At 43.8% G+C, this 27,053-nt stretch overlaps 2 protein-coding genes and 1 pseudogene across 3 annotated transcripts in view; 2 read left to right on the top strand and 1 right to left on the bottom strand.

Annotated features, from left to right (window-relative positions):
- Window positions 1-11,930, top strand: part of Fam184b (family with sequence similarity 184 member B) — a 100,513-nt gene extending 88,583 nt beyond the window's left edge. The window contains exons 12-17 of one of the 2 annotated variants that reach the window (XR_005092330.1): window positions 2,537-2,683; window positions 5,490-5,607; window positions 7,336-7,440; window positions 8,418-8,617; window positions 10,315-10,492; window positions 10,980-11,930. Coding sequence is in view for 1 of the 2 variants with exons in the window: in XM_037209017.1 (XP_037064912.1) it covers window positions 2,537-2,683; window positions 5,490-5,607; window positions 7,336-7,440; window positions 8,418-8,617; window positions 10,315-10,408 (664 nt within the window). In the remaining variant the exon portion in view is untranslated. Of the gene's footprint in view, window positions 1-2,536; window positions 2,684-5,489; window positions 5,608-7,335; window positions 7,441-8,417; window positions 8,618-10,314; window positions 10,708-10,979 lie in introns of those variants that run through there. The other variant, XM_037209017.1, reaches the window with a different exon arrangement.
- Window positions 11,931-14,605: 2,675 nt separating this feature from the next.
- Med28 (mediator complex subunit 28) lies at window positions 14,606-21,900 on the bottom strand. Its single transcript, XM_028865864.2, has 4 exons — window positions 21,708-21,900; window positions 19,253-19,319; window positions 18,541-18,653; window positions 14,606-16,328 (listed from the first exon to the last, which is right to left on the bottom strand). The coding sequence occupies exons 1-4, from the start codon at window positions 21,864-21,866 to the stop codon at window positions 16,131-16,133; spliced, it is 537 nt and encodes a 178-aa protein (XP_028721697.1). The 5' UTR covers window positions 21,867-21,900; the 3' UTR covers window positions 14,606-16,130.
- A 1,122-nt stretch (window positions 21,901-23,022) lies between these two features.
- Window positions 23,023-24,215, top strand: LOC114690919 (annotated as a pseudogene).
- Window positions 24,216-27,053: the final 2,838 nt, after the last annotated feature.

Genomic DNA, 27,053 nt, shown 5'->3' with positions numbered 1-27,053 from the left:
CAGTAACAGGCCATGCAGAAAGCCTGGCCCCCTACCAAGCATGGAGGAAGCACCACGCTGGGAGAGTTTCCTTCACTGTTGGAAGGTTTATAATACAAATTCAGTCTCTTGACTGGGACTTCTTAGGGTTCTGTTTCTTTAGGAATAAGATTTGTCAGTTTGTTTCGGTCAAGGAATTTGTGTGCTCCATCTGTTTTTGAGTGTTTCACCCCAGAGTTAGTTATTCACAATTTCTCTTGTGTCATACACAGAGGATCCTCTTTCCTCTGATTATTTTAGCTTGTGTGTTGTGAACCCTGCTGGGCCAGTTCTAAACTACTTCCCACTTTGATTGTACTCGCTCATTTCATCTTTAAAGCACTTCTTTATAAGAGAGAAGGGAGCCGGCGCAGGGGTTCATACAGCTTGCTCTACCCCACACTACAGGTATGCAGAAAGGCTGGGGCTTTCACTTTGGTCAACAAGTGTAACTTTCCCCCTTGTGCATCATCACAACCAAGTTTTTTTAATTTTTCCCAGGCCCCAGTTGCCCAGAGCATCAGGCATGGGAAAGCCCAGCACGTAAGTGGTAGAGAAAATTGAGACAAAGGAAAGAGATGCCATGGGTAATGGCACTGCCTCTAATCCTAGCACTTAGGAGGCTGAGGTAGAGGAATCTTGAGTTCGATGCCCGCAGAAACCACCTAGTGAGACCTTTCCGACTCTACCCTGACGCCCCCAGAAGGGATTCCATGCCAAGTATTTGGAACAAGGTTAGGCAAATAGCACTGACTTAAGAAGGGGGTGGGGAATCCGTTGTTAAAATTCATAAAATTGAGCATAAACCTGGGGTCTGGGAATGTAGCTAGTGGTAGAGCACTTTCCTACCATGGACAAGAACTTGTACTTGAACACACACACACACACACACACACACACACACACACTCTTCACTGAACACTTTATTAAACTAATCTCCGTGTCAGATGTGTCAGATTCAATGGAGCTGAAAAGGAGCCTGAGAATTAGCCCCTGAATTAGAGTTAGTTCGAATTTGCATTCCTGAAAGTTTCCCAGGAGATGCTGGAGTTGGCGGGTGAAATTGTGGCACCACTCTGAGACTGTGCCTCACCCTTGCTGCTGTAACAGCCAAAGGTGAGGGGGTTTCCAGAACAGAGAATGAAGGACCTGGCCTCCTCCAGAAAGAAGCATCCAAGTAAGATCAGCCAAAGGAAGTTGGACATGGTGGCGCATGCCCTTGATCTCAGCACTTGGGAGACTGAGGCAGGAGTGTCAAGAGTTTGGGGCCAGCCTGGGCAACACAGTGAGCTCCAGGCAGTGTGAGCTACAGGGTAAGACCCTGTCTCAAACAATACAAAAGAACCAGTGTGAGAGTGTCCACGAAAGGAGCCGACCACAGCAAGATGGGCTATTCACAGGACCCTTCCCACCCTGTGCACTCACATTGGTGTGAAATAACTCAGTCATCATCTAACTGAGGTCATGGGGCCTCCTTCCCAGGTGACCCTGAAATATGAGTTCATCTAAGAAGAACCAGGAGCCTGGAGGCAGTGGTGCACGCCTTTAATCCCAGCACTCGGGAGGCAGAGCCAGGCAGATCTCTGTGAGTTCGAGGCCAGCCTTGGGCTACAGAGAGAGATCCAGGACAGGCACCAAAACTACACAGAGAAACCCTGTCTCAAAAAACCAAAAAAAAAAAAAAAAAAAAAAAAAAAAAGAGCCTGGAGCCCATCTGGCTGAGATAGAGCACCATAGATCAAGAGATGCACCATGTGACCCTAGGCACGTCTTTCTTCAAGTGAGGAAAGCGATGATCCCTCACCTGGGAGAAAAGGGCAGCACATAAAAATGTACGTGTACTTCCTGAAAGTGGAAGGCTCCCCTAGGACTCAGCTGCAGGACCATTAAGGAGCCTCGTCTAGAGAACAATGGTAGCTTGTGGATGAAAAGGGCTTTGTGCCACGGACTTCTCCAGATATACATGAGCTCAGTTTCTCCTCACAATGACCCTGTGAGATAGGTACTGTGTCACTTCCACATAATGGAAGAGGACACTGGGCCAAAGGTCACACCGTTAAAATAATAGCAAAAGCCAAGGACTTTAGTAGCCTGGCCCTAACTACCACCCTTTTGCCTGTCCCACCCACCTTTCTGGAAACCCTGGATAGGGTTCTCCTGCGTTTCAGAGGGCTAGGCCTGAGAGAATGCTACCTCTGCCTGGGGGGTGGGGGATGCAGGGGAAGGGAGTGTTTTCTCGGGCTCCCTCCAGGTCTCTTTTCCTTCTTCCAAGGAAGGCAGCTCTTTTGACCAGGGTTCTCCTTTGCTGATGTGGGAAGATCCTAAGAAGGGTTCCCATGGGGAGGCTTACCCTCAGTTTCATAACCCGGAGACCCCAGGTAGACTTCTCATAAGGCACTTGGATATGACTTAGGTCAAGGCCTTTTAAACTAGGCCACCAAACGGAGCAATGAGCCCCAAAGTCCAAGGGCTCAGGCTCGGAGCCTGGGCGACCCTGACTGTCTTTCATCCATCACAGGTTGCTGGAGGAGGACCAGAAAGCCCAGAGAGCCATGGAGGTGGAGGCACTCCGCCAGGAGCACCGGAAGGAGATGCAGGCCATGGTGGCAGATTTCAGTGGTGCCCAGGCCCGACTCCAGGCCAGGCTGGCTGCCCTGGAAGCCGAGTGAGCAAAGTCTTGGGCTCAGGTGGGGAGGGACTGGCAGGTTACCGTTTTGGGAAGTGACCAACTCATCCTAATGTCCCTAGGCATTCATGGTTTTAAAACTTAGACGTTCTCTAGGTTCCAGAAGCTCTTCATTTCCAGGCAACTGAGGATGGTTGGCCATCCCTCATTTTATTTTATTTTTTTCCCATTTCTATTAGTTATTTGAAAATTTCATAAATGTATTTTGATCATATTCACTCCCATCAAGTATAATTTGTACGGCCCATATACTCTTGAATCTGTGGCCATCCACTGGAGGAGCAAATACCAGAGGCTATCCTCATAAAGAAAACTGACTCCCGTCCCAGGGCTATCATTTACCAACAGCCCCTCAGCTAGGTGTGGGACTTGGTGTTCATCTGCCATCTCCATGCTGGGATTTTGTCTGTCTTGAGCTTGTACAGATCTCACGCATGCTGTCACCACCATCGTCGTCGTGAGTTTCTCTGTGACACTGCTTTGCTGCGTCACAGTTTTTCCTCGTAGTCATTCAATCTTTGGCACTTACAGTCTGTCCGTCCCTCTTCTGTGATGACTCCTGAGGAGGGGCTATGGCGGGCTGTCTCTCTGTCTCTCTCTGTCTCTGTCTCTCTCTCCTTTCTACCTCTTTCTCTCTCCCTCTTCCTACCTCTCTCTTTCTCTCCTTTAATTGGAAATAGATTTTTTTCTTGCATAATATATATTATTCCTGTTTCCCCTCCTCTACTCCTCCCAGTTCCTCCCCACCTCCCTTCCCATCCAGATCCACCCCCTTTCTGTCTCTCCTTAGAAAACAAACAGACTTCTATTATAGAACAGTAAAGTATAATATAGTATAGTAAGATAAGACAAAGTCTAACACATTGAAATAGGACAAAACAAACAAACAGAAGGAAAAGAACCTAAGAACAGGCACAAGAAACAGATAAAGACCCCGAGACCCACTCGTTTGCACACTCAGGAAGCCCATAAAAACACTAAACTGGAAGACAGAATATATATGCAGAGGACCTGTATGGTAAAAAGAGAAAGAGAAAATATGCACAAATAAAATGAAAATTAAAAATAAGATAGAAAAATAAAGGAAACGCGCTGACACCACATTGTGAGACAAAGCACCTCTAAAGATGCTGTTGAGTTTGTTTTCTGTGGCCATCTGTTCTGGGCAGGCAGCCTGCCTGTAAGAGGAGTTTGTTTCCCTGGTGAGACTCCCTTGGAGAAACTAAATTTTCATTTGCAAGTGGTTATCAATTCGAGATAGCTTCTGGGCTAGGAATGGAAGTATGTTCCCACTTCTTTCAGCTCTAGGATACCATCTGGTGCAGAGGTGTGTAGACTCTGCGCATGCTCTTCAATCTCTGTGAGTTCATCTGAGCACCAATCCTGCTGACTTAGAGGGCATTGTTTTCCTGGTGTCCTCCATCCCCTCTGGCTCTTACAATCTTTGAGCCTTCACCTCTGCAGGTTTCCCTGAGACTGGAGGGGATTTGATGGAGACGTCCTGTTTAGGGCTGAGGGTTCAAAGTCTTTTGCTCTCTGCATAGTATCTGGCTGTGCCTCTCTGTATTTGTTTCCATCTGCTGTAGAAGGAAGCTTCTCTGATGATGGCTGAGCAAGACACTGATATATGAGTACAGCAAGATGTCATTAGGAGTCATTTTATTGATACGTTTTGCTTTTTTTTTTTTAGAACAGTAGTATTTGGTTTTACCCTAGGTCCCTAGGCAATCTAGTCTCAGGCTTTTGGTCACACAGCAGTGTTGGGTATGGGTTCCATCTTGTGGAGTGGGGGTGGGCCTTGAGTCAGATATTGGTTGGCTACTCCCACAAGCTTTGTGCCCCCATTGCCCTAGCATGTCTTGCTAACAGGATACCGTTGTAGATAAAGAGGTTTATGACTGGCTTAGTGTTTATTCATCTCCTTTGACCGCATGTAGAGTACCTTCCTGTACCAAAGACACTAGCATGCAGGGTGAAGTCTCAATGCAGGGACCAGCTCAACGCCTCCATGTTCAGTGAGATGAGCAGGTGTTGTCTTCAGCAATGGGGCCCTGCCAGCAGTTTGTGGAGAGCAACTATATAGCAATCTCTTATTGTCTGCACTTTGACTAGTTAATTGCTTCTGTGTTAATTGCCATTTACTCTTAATGTGAGTTGAAGGATCCATTCATCTATAAAGATCTATCTTTATGCGTATGTGTGTGCTTGTGTAAATACACACTACACATGTGACAGTACCCTGGAGGGCCAGAAGAAGCTTTCTTCTAGTTGCTGAGTGATAGTGGAACTAAAAGAAGGGATGATTGACAGGGAGACCAGTTAGGAAGTGACGCAGTGATCCAGGCCCACAGGTTAAAACCTCTTCTCCTGGTCATATAGTAGGAAGGGAATTTCAGAGGCTGTGCTCTCAAAAACCAGTCTTGACCCAAAACAGTTGCAATGTGTCCTGTCCACACCTGTCTCCTTTACAACCACACCTGAAGGGCTTCTTGACTCTAAGGCCAACTCTGGCTGTGCTCTATGTCTCCACCAGATGGGGCAAGAGCCTCACGGGCATCAGGGGACCCTGCAGGCTGAGATGGGGTAGGGCTCTTGCTCCAGAACTACACCTGGTTCCAGAAGCCTGGCTGCGTGTAGAATCTATGTGCACAGCCCTTAGTTCTGAAGGTGTGAGAGAACTGGCAGGAGCCAGATCAGGGGCAGGTCCTGGGTGGCCATGCTTAGCAGTCTCCCACCTGCCTGTTGAGAAACCTCTGTAGAAGGACTAACCACCTACTTTGAACAGGCTGAAAGATTCTGGAGAGAAGCCAGGGAAAGGAACTTCGCGGCCTGAGGACCTGCAGCTCATAGGCCGCCTGCAGACGCGCCTGAAGGAGAGAGAGGACATCATCAGGCAGCTGACGGTGAGGGCGAGGCCGGAAGGGGCGGTACTGCCCAGCCCGCGGAGTAAGCGTGCGGTGAGGACTAGGCCGGAAGGGGCGGTACTGCCCAGCTGGTGGAGTAAACTGCTCTGAACCTGACTTTTCTGGAGTTGTCCAAATAAAATGCCGCCCATCAATCCTTCATTATTTTCCCTTGTTACTACTAAGTACTCATAAAAAAGAGGGGTGGTGGTAGCTGTAGAGATGGCTCAGAGGTTAAGAACACTGGCTGCTCTTCTAGAGGACCCAGGTTCAATTCCCAGCACCCACATGGCAGCTCACATCTGTCTGTAACTCTAGTTCCAGGGGATCTGACACCTTCACACCAACGCACATAAAATAAATTTAAAAGAGAGAGAGAGATACAGGCAAAGAAAAAAATTCTACTCCTAAGTTTAACAGCACTTGTTTGATGTTGATTCTGTTTTTTAACCTACAGAATTTGATAAAAATCCATTTACTTCTCGTGGGATTTTAATAGAATCATTCAAATTTGCCATTGTTGACTTTCCTTTTGTATGATCCACCACCTGTTTTCCAGCAGCCAGCCCATTCCCTAGACCCCCTTGGAGATTATTTCCAAGTCCTTTGATTCTATACCTCAAGAACCATTAAGAATTGATGCTCTTTTCCTTAGGGATGTCTCCCCTTGGTCTGTCTTTGACTCTTAGAATTTTATTAATAAGGAATCACTGCTAACATGGTAAGTGTAGGAAGGTATTGTAGTTATGGTCGTCTTTTTCAATTGTTTATTTATTTATTTATACTTAGGTGTGTATGTGTGCACGCCACATGTACACAGGTCCCCTTTCAGCCAGGCTAGGGTGTCAGACCCCCTGGACCTGGAGTTACAGACACTTGTGAACTGCCTGATTATAGGCACTAGGAACTGAACTCAGGTCCTCTGGAAGAGCAGTAAGTGCTCTTAACAACTGAGCTAACTCCAGCCCCAGTTAGGATTATCTTAAAAGAAAAGTCACTTAGGGCCGGGCGGTGGTGGCGGCGCACGCCTGTAATCCCAGCACTCGGGAGACAGAGGCAGGTGGATCTCTGTGAGTTCGAGGCCAGCCTGGGATAGAGAGTGAGTTCCAGGAAAGGCGCCAAAGAGAAACCCTGTCTCAAAAAACCAAAAAAAAAAAAAAAAAAAAAAGAAAGAAAGAAAGAAAGAAAGAAAAGTCACTCAGGTTAAGAACACTCATTGCTCTCATAGCAGGCCCAGGCTCAGTTCCCAGCACCCACATGTGGGGCTTCAGTCCTTAGCCCCACACTAATCAAGCGTGGTGGCACATGCCTGAAACGCAGCACTTGGGGGTCAGAAAGAGATCAAAAGTTTAGGGTCATGCTCATCCTTGGCTGAATAGTATGTTTGAGGCCAGCTTGGAGTACCTGAGACCCTGTTTCAAACAAAGGCAAGGGAGAGGTTGAAACTTTTTGACTATGGGGAAGAGTTTTCTTTGATTAATGACTATTTTTGTACTAGACTTTACTTTCAGATGCTCAGTATAGTTAGATTTATTTTCTTGCTAAGGCAGCTTCCCCTTTTCTTCACTGGTAACATGAAGCCTGGAGTGTTTTAGTGATTGGCCGCTTGACTGCCACTCACCTGCCCGCTCCACTTCTCCAAGGCTTTCGTTCTGCCCTTCCACCACCTGGACAAGACCAGTGGCACACGCCTAAGCACTCTAAGACCTGGTTGCATTGATCTTCCAGGAAGAGCGAAGATTTCACTATGCGGCCTTCCCCAGTGCGATGTCCCACCGGAATCGGTCCTTCTCTTTCAATCCTCACCCGGGATACTTGACCCCTTCCATGAAGGTAACTCGGTTTTAACACATCATACAATCTGCAGGCTTCTTTTCTTCTCAAAGTAGCTGCAGCACATTGATGGGCTGGTGGGCATTCAGTGGAACAGTCTAAAGTGCTAGCAAACAGTACCGAGAGATCATGTGTGGCTTGTATTTTCTATGAGCCTTTGTGTTTTCTAAAGCAAACATGTGTCGCTATTAATATCCCATCTAGATAATGGGAAAGAGGGGTAATAGTAAGACTATCCCACTTCTTCCTTTATTTCTCTATAATAAAATCTCAAAATGTCTTGTGGATTTTGTAAAGATGAGCATTTTCACAACTCCTTCATCTCCTGCCACAGATCCCTACAAGTTGAAAAGAATCAGCATCTCATAGCTCACAGAGTAACAAACCTGGACTGAGTGGGCCTGACAGTATCTCACTTGTGGTTTTTAACTTATCCATCTTTGGAGCAATGTAATTTGCACTCTAGAGGCTAATGCCATATGCCCTCTAAAATATTTTTAAAATGATAAAGTATGTCTTTCCCCAAGTCTTGGATAGAGATCATAGACCTGTGAGTTTTTTTAAAGATGTGAAATAAAGATTGGAGAAAAAATAGTGTGAAGGGCTGGGGCATAGCTCAGTGGAAGATCTCTGACATGCTTGAAGCAGGGATCTCATCCCCAACACTGCAATAAATTATCCATTAAGTTCAACAAAATTGAGGCATGGTTTCACTATGTAACTCTGGCTGGCCTAGAATTTACTGTGTAGAGCAAGCTGGCCTTGAACTCACAGAAATCTGCCTGCCTCTCTTCCTGAGTGATAAGATTATTAAAGGCATATGGTAATATGCCTGGCCCCCAAACAAATTTTCAGGCAATATATAAGTATATAAATATTACCTCTTTCCCTTGTCGTTTGAGTCAGGTAAGCCCATTTGCTTTTATAATAATGCTGTTTCCCAGGTAGTGCTAACAGCTTCCCTCTAACACAAACAGAAAAAGAAGATGGAGGAAGTGCCCAGCCGAGTGGTCAGCGTGCCAAACCTTGCCTCCTACGCAAAGAACTTCCTGAGCGGAGATCTGAGCTCCAGGATCAATGCCCCTCCCATAACTAAGTCACCCAGCCTGGACCCAAGCCCCAGCTGTGGCCAGCCTTACAAACCCACCCAGTCACTCGATGGGAAAACTGCCACAAGGTGTGTGGAGGGGAGGGTGAAGGTGGTACTCTGTTTCTCCAAGGGCAAGGAAGAAATTGGTGTCTTCTCAGGTACCTGCTAAGAATCTGGTATCTGATCTAAAGAGAAGGAGCCCAGCCTTGGACAATGACAGTCCAGCCAAATGGAAACACTGATGATAGAAAGAAACTGTTGTTCTTTGGAGTTCTGGTGCCAGATTTTAGAAGGCCTAATTTTTATGCAATCACTTTATTAGATCTGTATTCAAAATCCTCTTTTTTTTTTTTTTTTTTTTCTTAGCTGTGTGGCCTTGGGCAGGTGACCTCTACAGCTCCCTGTATTTCTATCTTAAAAATGAATACAGCACCTACCTGATGAGATTGGTGTGACTAAAGGAATTAATCCGGAAGATATTCTCACCCTCAGACCCGACATAGAAATGTGTCCTTTAGCTAAGGCTACTTTTCAGTGTGCATGGTATTATCAAGGCAGTTAGAGCCTCGCAATGAGTGGCTGAGTGTAGGTGGTGCTGACACACATTTTTCATCTTCCCCTGTAACGTGCTTCTCTTCCAGAGGTGTGTGGGTTCACCTTTGTCTACTGTTTTTCTTCTTATCAAGCCCTCCATTCAAAGGGCATGCTTTTAAGTTCTGAGCTTGAGGTTCGCATTTAGAAAGGTCCTCCTCTAAAATACTCTGGTTCCAGAAGTTCTCTGCATGCCAGCCTGCCCATGGCTGTTTAGACCTCAAATGTGAGCCAGGACTAACTGGCCACCCCTGGATGAATGTAGCCCCTTTGGGTCCTTCCTGAGGAAAAAGGTCTAGTGCAGAGCATACCAGTTTGACAGCTTCTGACTCTCATTGATAGGCACCTGTGCTTTAAGCTAGTGTGTGTGTGTGTGTGTGTGTGTGTGTGTGTGTGTGTGTGTGTGTGTGTGCTTTAAATTACAGTATCTATGGGTCAAGTGTGGTGATGCATGCCTTTAGTTCCAGCATTCTGGAGTCAGAAGCAGGTGAATCTACATGAGTTCTAGGCCAGCACACTCTACATAGTAAGTTCTAAAACAACCAGAGCTACAAAATAAGACCCTCAAAAATTTTGATATTATTTATTGGGGAAGGGTGGCATCTGCCATGGCACACATGTTGACATCAAAGAACAACTTTTGGAATTCTGTTCTCTTTTACCATGTGGATTCCAGGAATCAAACTCGGTTTCTCAGGCTTGGCAGGCTCCAATTTTATATGAATCTTCACAAACGAAGACTATTTAGCCAGGTGACAGTTTCATGCCTGCTTTTTCTTCTTTTTGATTTATTAGATAAATTTCATAGCCTCACTTAGATGCTCACAAGTAATATTCTACAGAAGACTCGTGTTGGAACATTGTTTTGATTATTTTTTTAAGTTTTTCAAATTTGGCTTACTGTCTGATATGTGCCTAAAATATAATAATGAATGGTACAAAATGCATCTTGTTAGCACCATAGCCATCGAGTCATCAGTGAAAGAATGGAGAGCAGATGGTGGTTAAAACAAGAACTAGACATTCTTTCCCACACATCCTTCACAACTCATTTCCAGCTGCTAACATAGCCGGTCATGGTCTAGTATGTTGTGAAGGGATAATAAGCACTTAGCTTCTCTGGGAGAGATGGTAGGGTATTGTTTTTCACTGAGTAAGTTTTAAAACCATGTAAATTTTTTCTTTGATTTTAGAGCACAAGATGGAGAACCAGGCCAAGCCAAAGAGGCCTCACAAAAGCAAGGTTCTCCGCATCAGGAATGGTTTACCAAGTACTTTTCATTCTAAACTGGTCTTTGAGATCTGTTCCAATGAGTACATTAGAAAATCATTACAACCATCTGAAGGAATGAATTAAAATCACCCAACCAGGTAACTAGCTGGTACTGACTTACATGTTATAGCTTGCTAAAACAAAGTGTGGCACTAACATTCCAGTTTCATTGTGACATCTGCTTATTTTACAATTCTTACAGTTAAAGCTGAAGCAAGCCAGTTATTAAAAAGCACCCCTTGGGTAGGGCAATGGTGGCACACACCTTTAATCCCAGCAGTAAGGAGGCAGAGGCAGGTGGATCTCTGTGAGTTCCAGGACAGCCAGAGCTGTTACACAGAGAAACCCTGTCTTGAAAAACAAAATAAAATAAAATAAAAAATAAAAAAAGAGGGGGGAGGGAGAAAACAAAACAAAACAAAAAGCACCCCTTGGAAAATGCTATTAATCTCTGATGCCCAAATTACCAATCGTATTTCTAGTGCCTGTAATGTCACACTCCACTTGGTTGGATATCAGACATGTGACTGCCATGGTCTGCTTTAAAAATGTTTTCATTTTTTTCTTGGTCATCTCCACTCAAAGAATTATGCTATATATTTCCACATATATAAAATGATAATTCCAAAATGCACATCTCACCTCAATATGAAGAGGAATAAAATAAAGCCAATGAAGACAAAACAAACAAAAAAACATCAAACCTACCAGGAATGGACTGTAGCATGCTTGGACTGCATGTTTTGTTGCCGCCGACTAAGGAGGGACAACACCTACCTCACCTGGGACTCTGCAAGATTAAGCAGTATACTCTAGGTACAGCCATCAGCCAGAACTGGAATGCTCAGTGAACTACTGTTCCACCTGCCACACATCAGCTTCAGCAACCATTGTGCAACAGTCTTTTGTGAAGGATTCTAGACTGTCCTCTGATGTCAAAGATTGCTGGACCCCATACATCTGCCTCAGATGTATGGCCTCCCCACCGCATGGACTCCCAGGAGAACCGGGAACTGCCCATGGTGCTGAACTTGCGATCGGTCCTTGTCTTACCCTCTGACAGAGCAGATCTGACACAATTTTCAATGGGTAGATTTTTCTCTCTGGTGCTGGCCCAGCAAGTGGCTTATCAACAGATGCCAATTCTATGCATTGTCAAATATTTGCTCTTTGAATAAAACCCTAAACAACTGGGCAATAAAAATGGCTATGGCTTGTATAATTAGATGAAACAAATTTCACATTAAGTTCAGATTGTCTACAAATAAAATGTAGATAATTAGATCATTTTTAAAGAAATGTAAGTAAAATAAGTTAAAAAGCCAAACAAGACTATGTTGTTGTTGTTTCGGTGTTAGAACTTGAATACAGGCTCTTCCTTGCCCCTGGTTAGGGAATTGTTACACCACTGACCTACGCTGCCACCCTGCGATAGATGGATGCAAACATTCGTCATCATATTTGGAATGCCCCATTATTTTTCAGTGCCAACTTTTTCTTTCCTGCTCAGGATGTGTCTGATATAACCTGAAGACACTGCAGTGTTGGACTGCTATACTAAAATTTTCAAGATGGGGTTAATTCACAGACAACAGAAATGTCTTACTTGAGGGCTAAGAAAACCATGAAGGTGCTAGCAGAGAAACCCATCCTTTATCAATCTCCACTATGGGACCTCATGTGCAACGAAGCTGGTTTAAGCCTCTTTAGAAGGGCCCCAGCCCCATTCATGAGCATGTGCCTTTCACTACTTCGTCACCTCCCACTCTTCACCTCCTAATACTACAGAGTAAGTATTCTCTATCCCAACACTTGGGACCTAAGTGCTTTAGCCCGTGGTTAGCATGTGCAAGGCCCCGACTCCAAGTTCAGCCCCACTATTAAAAAAACAAAACAAAATAAAAATAACAAAAACCTGTAAGGTTTTGTATATTTTCAAACTCATGCATATACACAAGTTATCTTAAGAATGGGACCCAAGTCTAAACATGATATTCCCTCCATATCCAATCTAGTCTTAGTGCACCTCCTTTTAACTCAAAAGTCTGTAAGTTTCCACTTACTGCATCAGGTCAGTACTGGGAAAGTTTAGATTTGGGAGTATTTTGGATTTTTGGATTAGGAAATGCCCAGTCTGTTTCCCACTAAGTCTACTTGATAATTAGCAGTGAGCACCGTTTTTTATTACAGGCTTTAAGACTTTAGCTACAGATGGTTCTGCTTTTTTAATCTGGGCATTTTTCCAGCACTGCAACTTTTGGTAAGGAGCAACATAGACTCCTTTTCTACTGCCCAGTGTATTATCTTTTTTTGCTGCTGAAACCAAATACCTGGCCAAAACAAACAAAAAAACAACAAAAAACTCAGAAAAGCTTATCATGGTTCAAAGTTTCGATGGTTCAGTCCACCATGGCAGAGTAGGTGTGGGAACATGGCCGAGGCAGCTGGTCACACTGTATCCAGATGGGACGTGAGCAAGGATTGCTGATGCCCAGCTCACTTTCTCCTTTATCCAGTACTGGATCCCTGCCCCTGGGTGGCTGCCCACACATAGGGTGGGCCTTCCCACCTCAATCAGCATAATCTAGAAGAAACTTCCTCACACACATGCCAAGAGGCCTTTCTCCTAGCTGAGTCTAGATCCTGTCAAGTTGATAATAGCCATCAGATGGGTAAAGGTGGTCATTCATTTCATCCAGCAGGATGTCTGGTAGTTTGGATAACATGGTGACTTTATTTTGGACTGTAAGATTATAAAGTGATTTGTCTAACTTTATCATCACCTCAGGGTGTCTGAGGTTGGGTGTTCTGACCCTGTTGACCTCAGCAGAGTAACAGGGCAAGCACTGCTGAGTGCTTATGGACATTTTCAGGTCTGTGCTGTCTGGGCAAGGATAGTTCAGAAGTCTGGACTAGGGTGACTGACATTGCTCCTGAGCAGACTGCCCACTAGAGGCCTGACGGTAGCAGCCATGCTGGGTAGGCCAATACCCAGGACTGGTACACCCAACGTTTAGTTTCTGTAACTGTATTTCATGCAACAGCACTTTTGAGAGCAAAACTGAATAGGAGTCTTTATAGTTGGGGCCCAACTCTCAGGAATGCCAACAGTTAGTGGTTAGATAGAGAAGCAGAGAGAAAAAGGAAGACATCTTCCAGGGCTAAGTTCAGGTTCAGAAGAAGTGACTGTCCATCTGATTTGTAGTCATAGGTGATCATAAGCACAATTGTAAAATGGACAAATAGAGTTGCAGAGGTCTAGAGATGGAGACTGAATAAGGAGCTGGGAAAGATCAAGAGAAATGTTGAAGAGAATTTGGGTGAGCTGCAGGGAAGGGGCAACGGGCAGACAGTTTAAGTGGCAGAAGCACCACAATGGTTAATCCTGAGAAAGCACCTGGCCTGGGACCCACCGACATGTGGCAAGGGTCTTACTCAGGGAGGCAGCTGCAACAAAAAGGGGTTGAAAAGTTTCTTTAAATCTGCTGGGTTACATGTGGGAGCAGCAAGCCAAGGGGAATCTCTGAAAGTTTCTGTTCATTCACCAACCAGCAAGCTGCCAGGTAGTAAAAACTGATGGAGCTGGAGAGAAGTGGAGATAGTTCAGTAAGTAACTTTCATGCAAGCCAAAGACCTGAGCTCAGTTCTGTTGTACCAGAACAAAAAGCCCAGCAGAGTAGCTCAATCCTAGTGCTGGGGGGAAGTAAGAGAGGCAGGAGGATCACTGAAGTTTGCCAGCCAGCAACCTTGTATAGTACAGTAATCCCCATATTCAGTGAGAAATTGTGTATCAAAAAGTAAGGTGGATGGCCGGGCGGTGGTGGCGCACGCCTTTAATCTCAGCACTTGGGAGGCAGAGCCAGGCGGATCTCTGTGAGTTCGAGGCCAGCCTGGGCTACCAAGTGAGTTCCAGGAGAGGCGCAAAGCTACACAGAGAAACCCTGTCTCGAAAAACCAAAAAAAAAAAAAAAAAAAAAAAAAAAAGTAAGGTGGAAAGAGATGACACGGGACACGGATCTCTGGCTTCACAAAAACTTCACGTGAACCCCTTCCCCCAAACAAGTTCACAGATACACTATACACACAAAATAGGATGCGTACAAACTGACAAAAATGGGGAAATCATTTTACCCATTGAACTCAATGAAGTAACAATAACGTGTATCTATACTAATTTAAAATACTTTTACTAAGCACCAAGAACAATCCCAGTATTTTCACCATCATCTTTATTATTCAAACACCAACCAAAATGTCATCAGTTTATTTAGGTTTTAGCCAAGAAATCCACAAATGTAAACCTGACAGTCAGTGCTTGATAAAGTGGGTGGCCCCCCTCCACCGTGGGGGTTTGTGAAACAGGATTTCATGTCACCTACAACAGTCTCAAAACTTGCTATGTAGCTGAAGATGGCATTAAACTCTGATCCTCCTTCCTCTTCCTCCCAAATGCTAGATTACAAACACACCACCATGCCCACCCTAAATTTTTCAACACTGTTTAACTTATACATTTTAATTAAGGGGACTTGATGGCCTCAGGCTGGTTCTCATTGGTCCATGGGCTAAATATCATACAACCAAGCACACACATGAAAACAGTAAAATACTGCATAATCAAGAAGATGCCTAATTCTCACAGGCATACTGCAGAGCAAGTAACACAGAGACAGCCACAATTCATAATGCATATGGAGAACTAAAGCTGAAAAAAAAAGGGCTATGTTCTGGGATGCAGTGAAGGGACATTCAGAAGCTTCACGGACCAGATGGCTGCCCCAGACTAGGCAGGGAGTGGACGTCAATGCGTGTGCCCAGGGATTCAAGGCGCCAGAAAACAAAATGGGCAAGATCAAAAACAAGCTGGAGGTGCACTGACTGTTCACGAGGTATAGAATATTTTGTTTTGAGTAAAGAGAGGTACTCTACTCTGAAAAAAATAAGTAACAAGCATATAAAACTCAGACAATCCAAGCCAGCCTTTGGCCCTCAGACCTCACCTGTGCCTTCCTGCGACTCCATTCCTTACACTGACCATCACAGCATGTGCTCCTGATGTGTGTGCCTTCAAGACAATGAAAAAGGACCCAAAAACGCAGCTAACCGCAGTGGCAGCACATTTTAACCACTTTTGACACACATGCAAAAAATGCTCACGCTGTGCCCCTCTGGAAGCGTGGCATTGTTGAGTCAGATTCCTCGTGAGGTAGTTCAAAGTTTTGAAACAGCAAATCTATAGATTTGCCTATACTACCATGGGTGGTTGTTAAGGATGACACCAAACTCTATATCCCCTGGCTTCTCAAACTATTAAAAATCTTTTCCTTCAGGCTGTACCAAACTCACAACTAAAATAAACCAAAGAGATGAAGGCACAAAATGACAAATGTTGTCAAAACAAATGGCAAAGGCCACGTGAGAATGTGTGTGATCACCCCCACAGTCCAAACTTCCCTAAAGAATTAAAAACCAAACCAACAAACTTTACTTGGTCTATCAATGCTTCAGGTATTTTATAAAGTAAGAGAACTAGAGAAGCTGAGGCAGGGGAATTGTAGGTTCAAGGTCAGCCGGGGCTTCCTATTTAAATCCTACCTTATAAATAATAAATCATAAAACTGGGCAGAACATACACTAACACCATGGCACTACCCCACAGAGATCCTCCAATACAGCATGTCTAGAAGGAAAGATGCCTGGCAGGGTCACAAGGCTGCATGGCAGCCCAGCGTGCTCTCAGGTCTGCTTCAGGGGTGCAGGAATATTGGCAGATGCTTGCTCAAGGAAGGCCAAGGAGCCCTGTGGCATTTCGGCCGGTTTCTTGTGCTGCACATTGATGTCGTCCAGCACCTGCTGCCAATGCCTCAGTTTTGTCAAGTGCTTCTGGACCAGCGCATCTTTCCGCTGCAGTTCACTCCTTAATTCTGAGACATCCTACAGATGACGGTGGGAAGGGGGAAAAAGAAAGGGATGAGGTTAGTCATCATAAACAAGAGTAAATGGATAGATAAAGCTCCCCCTTAGTTAGGAACACTCAGAATGACCCTGGTGGCGCAGGCCTGTAACCCAGCTAGCTACTTGGGAGGCTGGGGCAGGACCATCAAGTTTAAGGCCAGAATGAGTTCAAGGCCAGCTTGTTAACTCCCCTGTCTCAAAATAAAAGAATAAGAAGAGAGGTGGAGGTATAGCTCAACTGAAGAGGGCCTACCTAGATATTCTGAAATGGTACCAAAGAAACAAAAAAGCAACACTAAAGCCAATTCCAAACAACCAAGGGAATCCACCAAAGCGTTGAAAGTCCAGCACTCTGCTGCTCTACTATCTGAATCAGCCAAAGCAAATCTTTTTGTTTGTCTTTTGAGACAGGGTTTCTCTGTGTAGCCCTGGCTGTCCCAGAACTCACTCTGTAGACCAGGCTGGCCTGCCTCTGTCTCCCGAGTGCTGGGGTTAAAGGTCTACACCACCACCGCCTAGCAAAAGCAACTCTTCCAATGAGAGATGTTTGCTAACAACAAGAATTTTAATATTTAATGGTTTTTCTTTTAATAAGTAAAAATAAGCCTTACAATTAAAAATTACCAGCTGAGCAGTGGTGGTGAGTCTTTAATCCCAGCACTCAGAAGGCAGAGGCAGACTGATCTCTGAGTTCAAGGCCTGCCTGGTCTACAGAGTGAGATCCAGGACAGGCACCAAAACAACACAGAGAAACTCTGTCTCGAAAAAACCAAAACCAAAACTGAACCAAAAAAAATAAAAATAAAATAAAAATTACCTTAGAATCCAAAAGACCACTGTTAAAAAATACCAAATACCGAAAATACAAAAAGGTGTTAACAGCTGTCTTTAAGAATCCACATTACTGCTCTATAATTTCATATTATACAGTGTCAAAAAGTACATCTTTTTCAAAAGTTTAATATGAACAGTGGTGATAATTCCTTTATTAGAATTTGGCTTTGGGTCCAGAGATGGCTCAGTGGTTAAAGAGCACTTGTTGCTCTTGCAGAGGACCTGGGTTTAGTTCCCAGCACCCACAGGGCAGCTCACCACCACCTACAATTCTAGTTCCAGAGGATCCAATGCACTCTTCTAGCCTCTATGAGAACTGCATACACACACACACACACACACACACACACACACACACACACACCAGGGCAAACACTCATACACATAAAATTAAAAAAAAGCAAAATGCTTAAATGGTAGCCTTAACCATTTCCACATACTATTTGAGCATTCCTATCAAGTGACCTGGTACAACAGACTGTAAAATATCATCTTCTTACTATTCCTGTTATCAACAGCTGGTCTCTGGCTGAAAAGATTCTTTCTGGTTAACTCATCATGGTCAACTTGTTATTTCAAAAGCTGCCAAAATCCATTACTCTCAAATTTGAGTTTCTCAGTGGCAGTATCACTGGCCTTGGGGCTGGAAGTTCAGAATCTTCTATATTAGGGTGGCAGGAATCATCTCACTTACTCAATAACATTAAAGTTTCCTAGTTCTTGAGGCAACTCATTTCCAGATATCTCAGTTTAAAACAAACCAACCCTTTAAGGAACCTTGGCTAGAATATTTACCTTTTTTATCTTTTAAAGATAAAGAATCTCACTATATAGCCCTGGCTGGCCTAAGAACTTGCTATGTAGGCCAGACTGGCTTTGAACTTACAGAAAGGTATGCCTGCCTCTGCCTCCTGAGAGCTGGGATTAAATACATGCACCATCAGGCCTTTTTGATTACTTAATAATATTTACTTTTTGATTCCTTAGACAAAGTACATGGCCCATTTCCGAGGTGCTGGGTATCAGGTAAGGCAATTTGGGGATACAGTTACAGTTGCTGTCCAAATTAACTTTTTATCTATACTGATGGTTTTCCAATTGTTCTCAGGAGGCAAAGCCTGCTTTTTAAGAGAACTTTTCCATAAAAAGCAGGGTGTGAAGCAGGTAGGCAAAGCTGTTTGCAGTTCTGCTCCCTCCCAATGATCCCCCAGGTGTCCAAGCTGTCACCACACTGGAACCCACAGCACTTCGCTGACCTCTAAAGACCTCCTACAACTCACAGGAAGAGAGTTAAGACACAGTGGAATCTTAATGACACTTGTTCTCCCTAAAAGTTGGGGGGAGGTCAAATTTGTACCTCTTTGATAACTTGATCCGGCTTCTGGACAGACAACTGCAACCTTTTTTGTAAGAAAAAACATTCTGTCTGTCTTGCAATGTCCAAAAACTTCTGAATACACTGATCAACACCTTAAAAAAGAGAGAGAGACCAAAAGTTTTAAGGAAAACACTAGATGTATTTATCTCCCACTTAAATGAATAAGTAAAATATTAGAACAGCAGCTCCTCACAGACACAATTTGGGATTTTAATCTGGAAGACAGCAACAACAATCATTGTCAAGTTCCCGTGTAACTATCATGAAGTCCTCCAAAGAAACATAATCCAGACACTCAGCAATTAGGACCACAATTTCCATTTAGAATGGAATAATTGATATACAGTAAAAAGTCACTGAACAGTGGAGATGAGAATACGCACGCACGCACAACAGGCTTACTCCTCTGTCAGAGCTAGTCAAAAGAGCAATATAATTGGTGGGTTTTTTAAACAGTTCTTACTAGTTTTCTTCATGGAAATGAAAAGCTCATTTTAAGTGGTTCATAACGAAAAAATGTGAGCAAGTGAACTGAACAGAGGCAGCAGTTTATGGGGACTATCTGCATCCATCTTACTCCCTGGAAAAGTTCGAAGACACATGCAGAGCTAAGCATACAAATATAAAATCAGCAATAGCAATCTTGCTAAAGAAAAAAAAAAAAAACTGTCTGCAAAGAGGGAAATCTTACCAGTTCGAATTTCTTCCTGATCAGTTCCATTGACGTAATCCTGACTCACAAGGGAAGCAAAGCAAGCCTGTGTGAGCAAAACATAAAAAAACAGTACACATTAAGCTGTTACTTATGAACAAGAAATAACCTCTCCTGAGGCCATTCAATGAGTGGTCATTTTCTCAGTTTGTGCCCAAGAAGACCTCGGACCAATGTAAACACTTGGTAAAATGAATAACATCTAGTTTGGCAACTGAGATACTGGTATTTGGTGGCACCATCATATGGTCTCATTCCACACCTGGATACCACCACAGTCACTTTGGCTGGTCCTTACATAAATTGTATATATCACCATCGCAAGATGTCATCTGTCTCCTCTTTCTAAATGGCCCCTGTCCTGCTCATGCTCTACAGTGGAGCTTGGCATGCTTTTCACCTAAATAATTGACATTGCTATCCATTCTTTTCAGCCACTACTATTTATCTTCTACCAACAGGTCTGCCTGCATGGTTCAGCACTACATTCTAAGTACTTGGAATACCACTTGGCATTTAACCAAGAGGTGTCTGTGTAATAAATGGTTAGTGCCACATGGATAATCAAGTCCCAAAGATCTTCTGAAAGGATACCAACTGAGCTATTCATGTGAGAGAACCACATGAGGTACAAGCAGCCCCCAGAAAAGACAAAAAGGGTGAACAAGAACATGGATGGCAGCTGACAAATGAATACAGGATAGGGGGAAAGAGCACTGCCAGCAGTGAGCAAACTTCTGTGTAAAACACAAGACACCGAACCAAATTTAGGTTCCAATTCTAAGCCATAACTACATGTGAGGTTCCTTTTGGAAGCAATAAATCCTTTCACCCAGCTCCAGATTTTTTTGGGTGTTTTTTTTGTTTGTTTGTTTGTTTGTTTGTTTGGTTTTTTGAGACAGGGTTTCTCTGTGTAGCTTTATGCCTTTCCTGGAACTCACTCTGTAGCCCTTGAACTCAGATCCGCCTGGCTCTGCCTCCCGAGTGCTGGAATTGAAGGCTGGAATTGAAGGCGTGTGCTGCCGCCACCACCACCTGGCACTCCAGCTCCAGATTTAAAGTATAGAAACCATCACAAGGATTTCCCACTCCTGCAACAGCTCAACAAATCAGACTGCCCATCCTGTGTACTGTAAAAGCTTGTTTTTCTTGGTTTTTCGAGACAGAGTTTCTCTGTGTAGCTTTGTGCCTTTCCTGGAACTCACTTGGTAGCCCAGGCTGGCCTTGAACTTACAGAGATCCGCCTGCCTCTGCCTCCCGAGTGCTGGGATTAAAGGCGTGTGCCACCACCGCCTGGCAAAATGATTTTTTTTTTCCGAAACAGGGATTCTCTGTGTAGCTTTGCGCCTTTCCTGGATCTCAATCTGTAGACCAGGCTGGCCTGGAACTCAGAGATCTGCCTGCCTCTGACTCCCGAGTGCTGGGATTAAAGGCGTGTGCCACCAACGCCCTTGTAAAAGTTTGACAGCCAGGGCTACCCAGAGAAACCGTCTCGAAAAACCAAACAAACAAACAAAACTAACTTCTGAAACGTTAGTTCCCAGAGCACCTCCCGCCCCCATTATCCTTTGAAAAACATTTAAAGCATGGGCCTTTATCGACAGCCGGTCTTATGAAAGAAAAAAATGCATTAAGTATATAAAAAGGTTAGTTTTCTCGGGCTGCTGGGATGTAATCATGTAAAGACGTTTGCTACCTAAGTTTCCATCCCTTGCACTCACATGGTGGATGTAGAGAACTGACTTCAAGTTGTCCCTCTGACCTCCACAAGCACACCAATAACAAATAAACGCAATACAATTTATTTTTTAAAAGAATGTGCTCTTCATTAGTATGACGAGGCCACCTTTTACCTGGAAAGGCAGAAGGCCGGAGTACTAGTGTTCACTTGCACAAACCCAAGGCCGACTTTGGACAAGTTGCTTATGAGTCTTAGTTTCTGCATCCACGAAGAGGGGGTGATCCCAAATGCTCTACCACAGTTTCTTCCCACAGTAAGAGCTCAATTTGTCCTAACAAAGCATTTACCAAACGACAAGCAAGCGAAAGCCAGAGACCCCAAGGGGTAGGCACCCAAATCGAAGAGCTAACAGGTAAAAAAGTGCCCGGGGCCACTGGAAGGGTCTACACAGAAGAGACAAAACCGGGAAAAGCGTACAATATGTGACCTGAAAACTCAAGAGGAGCTCAGCAGAAAGGCTACGATCCAGGGAAAACTAGACCCGCGGAGGTCAAAGCGGGATGGGAATCGAAAGAGCCCCCAGGTTGATGGAGTTGTCTCCAGAAATGTGGCGGTTGCGGGGGCAGACCTGAGACCACAGGCCACGAGCCGCACCCAGCCGACGGCGGGCGGCTTCAGTTCTCCGATCGCCGGCATCCACCGGACGGCGGCGCCGAGAAGCCGCGCGACTTCTGGACGCCAGTGAAGGCTTACCTCGAATGACGACTCCAACTCGTCCACCAAAGTGCTGCTGGACGGTCTCGAGGCCCCAGGCGCTGCCTGCAGAAGCGACGCCTGGCCTGGGAGTCCCGGCGGGGGCGGCGGGGGACCGGGTGGCTGCCCGGAGAACATCCCGCCGAGAGACCCCGCCATCCCTGCAATGGCGGGCGGAAACGCCTCCTGGGCCTGCGCGCGCAGCCAGCTGGATCACGTGGCGGGCGTGGTCACGTGGCGGGCGGGGCGTCGGTCCCGCCCCGAGGAGACGCGAGACCACTGAAACTGTTTCTATACGTTCGCTGGGGTTTACCCTTTACTGACTTAAGTACTGAAGGCTTGGACTGGTTTAAACCAGGCACATGCGGAGACTGAACGCGCCCCCCCGCCACTGACTGATCCTGCGCTGCCCCTGAACGTTTTCGGGGACCTTCCTTAGCCAAGCCTTTCCCGAGGCCCCTTAGTAAAATGAGGAGTCATCTATTCGTTCCGCGGTGATTGAGGGCTTGCTAGGTACCAAATGCCAATTCAGTCACTTGTTATAACTGCAGCAACACGAGTTCCTCTAAATTCCGGCGTAAGCTAAGTAAAACGACTGGCATCCTAAAGGCTTCCCATGCTTCTGACCCCGTTCTTAGCATAATATGGTAATATCAGAGAGAGAGTCGCTGTGCTTATGGTTTTTTTTGTTTTGTTTTTTTGTTTTTTTTGAGACAGGGTTTCTCCGTGTAGTTTTGGTTCCTTTCCTGTATCTCGCGCTGTAGACCAGGCTGGCCTCGAACTCACAGAGATCTGCCTGGCTCTGCCTCCTGAGTGCTGGGATTAAAGGCGTGCGCCACCGCCGCCCGGCCTGTGCTTATGTTTTAATAGTTTATGGTTTTAAGATGCCAAATAACTTTTTTGTGTTTAGTTTTACAACACTTAACTGATTCCTTCCAGTTAGGCACTGTTTAATAATCTAGAAGTAGTAGTACACACCCCAAATTTTATATATATATATAATATATATATATATATATATATATATGTATGTATGTATGTATTTGTAGAGATAAGTACTACGGAAAGCAATGCTTGTGAGAGAACAGCTAAGTACTCTTTGATGGGTGATTGAGGAGGGCCTCTCTAAAGAAATGCCCTGCCTGGTTAATCAGCTTTATTCAACTGTATACCCAACATTGACAACTCTGCCTGGCAAATATCAAGAAACATTTGTTGACTGAAAGAATAAGTCAGGAGGCTTGGGCAGATGGCTGACCTCCAGGCTGGGAAGGCTGCATCTGATCCCCCATTGGCCAGGCCTCAGTGGGTCCATGGCAGATGTGAGTTGAGCCTACAAAGATGGTGGTTCATCTTGAATCTGAGGCTTTCCTAGTTTGTCTCAACCATGCTGTGAGCACAGATGAGAGGGGGTGCTGGGTCTATGTATATGGGAGATAGATACCATCAAATTGTCGATATTCATTCTGTCATTGTCTTGCAACGTTGTGACAAGAGAAAGGACCCTGTAGAAATTTCTCCAGATCAGCCATCTGCAACCTTAACAGAGGTGACAGGTCACCCCCTAAGAGTTATTGGCTGGTATCATTCCCACTATCATATAGCCATTTGGCTTTCCCATGTTGATGTCCATAACACAAGCCATGTACCAAAAGATGGATCAAGGCTTTGTAGAACTTACTTTTTCTTGTTTCATAGAAGATAAAAACACAGAGACTGGTCAGGTACTCTATACTAGCTTTCCATCCATACAAGCCCAAAAGAGCTCAGAGTATGAGAGAATCAAAACCCCAATCAATAATGAGCCTCATATCACTATGGGGAAAGTATGCCCCAGTCAGCAGTAGAGTTGCAGAGGATCCTGTGTCACAAAAAAACAGGATGCATACAGAAGGATTTACAGTCTTAGATATCTGGGCTCAGTAGCCAAGATCCATAATGCTCTGTGTTTACCAAACGCATGCAATCAGATGTCAGCGGTCAATGGGCCTCTACCGCAGTAGTTGGAGGACAAGCTGGAACAAAGCCAGAAGCATTTGCAAGAGTCACAAGAAGAAAAGGAAGACCTTATAGAAGAGCTCTTTCCTAGAATAAAGCAGGAGGGAACATGTGGTAGATTGAAATACCTGGATACAATTTATTAAGCTAAATCAAATTTGAAGATGATAAAGTTGGAGGGCTTACATTACATAACTTCAAGATTTATAAAGTTGCAGCAATCAAGGTACTGTGCTATTCACAGAAGAACAGATATATAAATCAATGGAACAGAAAAGAAAATCCAACAATAAACCCACAATAGCATGCTTGACTAATTTTGACAAAGTATAAAAATGATTCAAGGAAAAAAAGGACAGTCATTTCAACAAACTGAATCTTCACAGGCCAACAAAATAAACTCTAAAAGTACCTCAAAATGTATTGTGGATTTAAATGTAAGAAAACTTTTAGAAAAAAGTCATTCAAGAAAAAATTTTAGGAGTCAAATTCTCAAACTTCACCTCAAAAGCACAGTCCACAAGAAAATAATGTAAATATATTGGACTTTGTCAAAATTAAAACTTTATATTCTGTAAATAAATAAAGAGAACAAGCAAGAAATTATTTGCAAACCATGTAATATCTGATCAATATGGGAAAGATAATATGCTCAAAACTAAAAAATAAACAGTCTCAGTAGAAAATGAGAAAAGACATGAACATTTTCACCAGAGACTGCATACAGAAGGCGCGCATGTGTGTGTGTGTGCGTGTGTGCGTGCGTGCGTGTGTGTAAAATAAAAATATGTAAGTTTTAAATAAACAGGAAGTATGGCCCCATTTTATGAAATAGTAAAAGAGTGATGGGTGAGCCATGTGTAATCCCAGAGGTCGGGGAACTGAGGCAGCAGAATTGCCACAAATTCAGAGCCAGCCTGAGGTACATAGTTCCCAGTCAGTTGGGCTACAATGTGAGACTTGTCTAGAAAAAAAGAGGAGGAGGGTATCTTTTATCAAGAGACAACTTGAGGGGAAACATAAAATAAAATTATTTGAATATTTTTGTAGGGCAACTATGAACACAAGTCTGTGTTTCATTTTCATGAATAAAATGAGATTATTGTAAGTGACCATTAAGGTTACTTTTTGATCAGTGTTGATCGTCAGAAGGAACACGATATGCATGAGGTGTGTGATTATTTTCCCAGTTACACCAATATGATTTTCCTTGTACAAAATATTGCATTCCTACACACAACTCTGATTCTGCATTTTGAATCACAGTCAAAACTCTGATGGGAAGAGCTGGTACTTGTTTAGATAAGTGTGTGGTACTTGTTTAGATAAGTGTGTTCTCTCCTCTGGTTTTGTTGTTTGTTTTAAGGTTTTTTTTTTTTTTTTTTTTTTTTGTAGATAGGGTCTCACGATACAACCCAAGCTGGCCTCAATCTAGCAATCTTCTTGCCTCTACCTCCTGAGTCCTGAGATCATAGGCATATATCATCATGGCTGGCTGCTTCTTTATTTTCCATACATGGGACTCTGCATCATGACTTTTGTGTACACTGCATTTGAAATCACTGCTCCAAAAGTCTCCAGTGCCTCGCATGTAGTTAAACTCATATGGTTTTGGAAACTGTGATTAAACCTTAGCTTGACACAGTTGGTCATTCTTCTAAATCTACTTTTGATCTTCGTTACTCTATTTTTTATTATTCCCTATTCCCCGTCTGTCCCTTCTAAAATTCATTCATAAGCCTCTCTGTGCATTTACAAACAAATCTATTTCTCTATATATACCTCTGTCTGAACTCCAGACTTACATTTCCAGCTACCCATTATATATTTCCACTAGGCAGTCTTATTCCCCCCCATTGAATTTGATAAATCTAAATCTTAACACATTTTTGGCCTAACCTATATTCTCTTACATGTCTTACCTAAATGAATTATGCACACACAGGCAAACCCAATATCTCTATTACATTTTACATTGCTTGCATTGAGATAGTTATAGCAATTTGAAATTCTTTTTGTAATCTAATCAGAGTTGCAGCTTGTAGAAGAGGCACAAGGGGAAAGCAGTGGGCAGATGGGGTGCTAAGGTGCTTGGTGACTGGGCTTACTGCACAGAGGCAGTTCTTAGCTTGGCAGCAGCGGGGCAGAAACAAGCTCTAATGACAGTTGTCCTGTGTCAGAGCCCTCTGAATGAGGAGGAGACAATGATCTCTTACAGCAAATAAAATGATCGAACAAACAAGTAAGTGTGTTGAAGAAAATTTGAGTTAGTTTTTTTCATACTTGAGACATTATTTACAGATATGTAAAAAAGAAGGAAGAGATTACCCCTCATGATGTTAGATGGACATAGAGTTAATATGTCTTTTTTAAATATTTATTTATTTATTTATTTATCTTCTCAATTAAAAACATATGCTCTATTCAATGAAACATTTCACTATTAGGATAAGAATTTGTACTGTATCAAGCTGATAATAGAAAAACAAACAAAAAAACCCATATGCTCTAGCCAGGCATGATAGCACACTCCTTTAATTCCAGCACTCAGGAGGCAAAGGCAGGCAGAAGCTCTGAGTTTGAGGCCAGCCTGGTCTACAAATAGAGTACCAGGACAGTCAGGGCTATTACACAGGGAGATCCTGTCTTGAAAAATAAAAAACAAAAACTCAAGCATATGTCCTAAAATTGATTAAAAAGTTAAAAATTTGATAGCCACACTGAGAGTATTTTAAAAGTCTTGCAAATCAAGATACCACCTTTACAATTGTTGCAAAAAATGAAAAACAAATAAAAGCACACAGATTTTTATTTTGTTCTGCATTTTAAAATACCACTCAAGCTCACAGAAACTGTATTCTAAAAAAGCCAGGGCTGTCAGGCAGTGGTGGCGCATACCTTTAACCCTAGCACTCAGGAGGTAGAGGCAGATGGATCTCTGTGAGTTTGAGGCCAGCCTGGGCTACAGAGTGAGTTTCAGGAAAGGCTCTGAAGCTACACAGAGAAACCATCTCCAAAAAACAAACAAACAAACAAACAAGCCATGGCTTACTTATCAGTGGTCTAGTGCTGCAGGATATTTGATCAATTTGACCACACTGTGTGAAAGGCGCCTTTTGATTGGTTTAATAACGTGCTGAATGGCCAATAGGTAGACAGGAGAGAACAGGCAGGACTTCAGGGAAGAAAGAGGAACTCAAGATGACTCTAAGTGTGCAGGAGATGCCAGTGAGACACTGAGGAAGGAGGAGCTGGGCGGTGGTGGCGCACACCTTTAATCCCAGCTCTTGGGAGGCAGAGGTAGGCGGGTCTCTGTGAGTTCGAGGCCAGCCTGGGCTACAGAGTGAG

This window comes from Peromyscus leucopus, chromosome 10, assembly GCF_004664715.2.
Source record: "Peromyscus leucopus breed LL Stock chromosome 10, UCI_PerLeu_2.1, whole genome shotgun sequence".
Classification (NCBI taxonomy): domain Eukaryota; kingdom Metazoa; phylum Chordata; class Mammalia; order Rodentia; family Cricetidae; genus Peromyscus; species Peromyscus leucopus.
Note: the sequence above shows the minus strand (reverse complement) of the source record. Positions and strands in the feature narration are given on the sequence as shown.